Here is a 3,357-nt window from a genome sequence, read left to right on the forward strand (position 1 = left end):
CAGCGCTGTCCTGGGGCCCTGAGCGTCCCTCGGGCGGGAGTGACGCCTGCGCCTGTCCCTGTCAGGAGTGATCGTGTCCACCCCGACGGGCAGCACGGCGTATGCGGCCGCGGCCGGGGCCTCCATGATCCACCCCAACGTGCCGGCCATCATGATCACGCCCATCTGCCCCCACTCGCTGTCCTTCCGGCCCATCGTGGTCCCCGCAGGGGTCGAGCTGAAGGTCAGAGCCAACGACGCTCCTTTTCCGGTTTGTGAGTCATTTGACCCCGTGCAGCACAAAGCCCGGACCTAGCGCTCGGCTCTGCCGTGCTGGCTCCAGCCTCAGACGTGGCCTCACCATCCTAGGGCCGTCTGTGCCCTCAGATGCAAGCCTGCCTTGCTGGTGCCCGAGATCTGTCCACCCAGGTGCCCGGGGCCCGGGTCTGCGGGGCTTCCCGCCGTTGTTGGTCTCTGGCGGTGCTGAGCTGGGCCAGTGCCTGTAAGATGCGCACTCCACCGTCCGCAAGGCAGGGTCAGAGCTGCCCAACCTTCGGCCTCTGGCGAGCACTCGGGGGTGGGTGCCTGGAAGTGTCCTCCCCACAGCGGGGGGCCCACCCCTCTCCCTGCTTGACCCTCAGATCATGCTGTCACCTGAAGCAAGGAACACAGCGTGGGTGTCCTTCGATGGACGGAAGAGACAAGAGATCCGCCACGGAGACAGGTGTGGGCTGCAGGCCGGGCTGGGCACTGCCTGCCAACCTCCTCCCGGGCGGCGCCTGCCCTCTTGGGGTTGGCCTGCAGACACAGCTTGTCCCCTAGGGCACTACAGGGCCTGAGTCCCCGGGTCTTAGAGCGTCACAGGGCACCCGTGCCGGCGGCAGCAGGTCACATACGGTGGCACGTGCGTGACCCCAGCAGACGCCTGAGGGTGCCCCCCCCGCACAGCTGCCCACCCTTGCATGAGGCCTGCCCTCCCCCACCTCCTGGGACCTCACCCCTGAGGGCCCCGGGGCAGAGCTTGTCAGTTCCCTGCAGCGTTCCCTCCAGGACTTGGGGTGGCTCTGTCCCAGCACCCATGGGGCACCCCTCAAGCGTGCCTCAGGGAGGGGCTGCCTGGCCCCTCAGGAAAAGAGTCCCAGCCATTCCCGGGGAGGGAGGGAGGGTTCTTGGCTGGGGCGGGCCTTTCTGGAAGCCCTGGCTCAGGCGGCTGCTCTCCCGCCCCAGCATCAGCATCACTACCTCATGCTACCCGCTCCCCTCCATCTGCGTGCGGGACCCCGTGAGCGACTGGTTTGAGAGCCTCGCGCAGTGCCTGCACTGGAACGTCCGCAAGAAGCAAGCCCACTTCGAGGAGGAGGAGGAGGACGGGGAGGGGGAGGGGGAGGGGGAGGGCTAGGTCGAGCCCTGTCCAGGCCCCAATCCTTCTGCTGTCTTCTTCTCTGCCCTCCAAGCGCCCTCTGGGGACAGACCAATCTGTGTCTGTGACCGCCTCTGTCTCAATGGCACGGCCACTTCCTTCCTGTAGCTGGGTCAGAGCCTGGGTCTGCCCTTGTCCAGATCAGCTGTTTTTTTTAACATTTTAAGTCTGACTTTTTTTGCTTTTCTAAAGCAGCAGTGAGCAATGGGCTGAGAGTGCTTCTGTCCCACTGACCCCGTGGGGGGTCCCTGGAGCACAGCCTCCAGCTGCCATAATTCCATGCCAGGATATTTGTCCACAAATCAGTCGATTGAAATTCAGAGGGGTCGGAATGACTCGACCTGTCCTTCAATGTTGAAAATAAATGTCTCAGCCGAAAACCTTCCTTGAGCTGCGATGCTTTTCCCCTTGGCCTGCACCTCTTTCCTTAAAACTTCTGCAGGGAAACCCCGGGCAGAGGCGCTGTTGAAAAGTCTGGTCTTGCCGGTGCCTGGCAAGGTTGTTTTGTTCTGCTTAGTTTCTGGGGAGGGTTGGATGCGTCCCCTGCTGTCCGGCCCTCCCCGCTCGAGGCCAGCACTGAGTCTGGGACCCTCAGTGGGAAGGGGGCTGGCATCGCTGGCGACCCACACATTCCTCACGTAGCTTCCGCTCCCAGGAAGGGGGTTTAAATCCTGTATATACTTTTTAGAGATTCTTTTAAAGTTTCTGAAGTGCTTATGTGCATCTTTTCTTGTACACACTTTTGTGAAGATTTCAAGGGGAAGGGAGTCGTCTGCCATTAAATGTTTACATTTGTGTTCTGCAAGATGCTGTCTTCGGGGACCATTCAGGGACCATTCTGTTCAGTGCGATCCTGATGGTCCAGGAGATGGGGATTTCCGGGGCTAGTGATCGTGATCCCTTTTGTCTTGCAACTGTAATGAGAATTTTTGACATGAACACAGCGAGGGACTCAACACACTGATTCTCCTCCTGCCTCTGCCATGAGTCTCCAGCCTGCAAGGCACCGGCGGCTGTGGCGCATGTGGGTGCTGCTACCCCGGCACACGCCTCTTCCGTGGGCACACGTGTGTGGAGGCCGTGGTCAGAGCCTGGTGTTCTGGTTACTGCTGCCCGGGCGTCTGTTTTTTGAGTAACTGCTCTGAGTTTTGCACATGAAGTTGTCCTCATCTGCTGGAGACTGATAAGAAAAAGAAGGCACAAAACATTCGCCGCCGCCGGTGAGCTTCCCGCAGCCACCCGGCCCAGCCTGGGCACGTTCTCCGAGGCATGTGTCTCCCTGCTCACCCTCGTCTGGGCACCTCAACATCAGCAGACTTGAGCGTCCAAAAACCCCGAGTGTGATTCTGGGCAGCGGGCCTGGCTTTATGTCCACTGTGGCCCTGGGCACAGGGGAGGCCCAGCCATGGGCTTAGGAGGAGAGAGGGACCAGCACCCAGCGTCAGGGCTGGAAGACAGCAGTGTTCAGAATTCCAGCCGCTCATCTGAAGAAAAAACGTATGAACTGAGCTCTAAAGCAGCACGAGACGGAAATGCTCTAGAAAACTTTGGATTTTTGACGTAAATTTTAATGTTTCATATTAATTTCTTGAAAATTTATTAAATGTCATTGAAAGCCTTATTACGATTTTCAGATCCTTTCAATAAATAAGACTTGTAAAAAAGAAGCTGGGTTAATAACACCTTTCTTCTGACGCCTTGTAACCAGCACAGAGGGGTCGGGCAGGGTCACCCCCGTTAAATCCTGGCCCCGAAATGCCCATCCACCGAGTGTGGGGCCGGCAGGGCGTCCTCCCAGGGGCTGTGTGGTGCCCCAGGGGCTGGGAGTGCCGCTGCCTCTTCTGGGCAAGGGGGCACTGCCCTGGCGGGAGGAGGGGTAGACAGAGGGACTCAAAATCGTGGGGTGATGTTGCCTCGGGCAGGCTGTGTTTCTTCTGGAAGAGCCACTGAGACCAGGG

The 3,357-nt window shown here is 59.3% G+C and overlaps 1 protein-coding gene across 1 annotated transcript in view; it reads left to right on the top strand.

The window, feature by feature from the left end:
- Window positions 1–3,063, top strand: part of NADK (NAD kinase) — a 33,453-nt gene extending 30,390 nt beyond the window's left edge. Inside the window, 3 exon segments of the mRNA XM_011931089.1 lie at window positions 66–223; window positions 621–703; window positions 1,207–3,063. Coding sequence (XP_011786479.1) covers window positions 66–223; window positions 621–703; window positions 1,207–1,378 — 413 coding nt within the window. The 3' untranslated portion in view covers window positions 1,379–3,063.
- Window positions 3,064–3,357: the final 294 nt, after the last annotated feature.

The sequence above is a fragment of the Colobus angolensis genome, unplaced genomic scaffold (assembly GCF_000951035.1).
Source record: "Colobus angolensis palliatus isolate OR3802 unplaced genomic scaffold, Cang.pa_1.0 Scaffold89, whole genome shotgun sequence".
Taxonomy (NCBI): Eukaryota; Metazoa; Chordata; class Mammalia; order Primates; family Cercopithecidae; genus Colobus; species Colobus angolensis.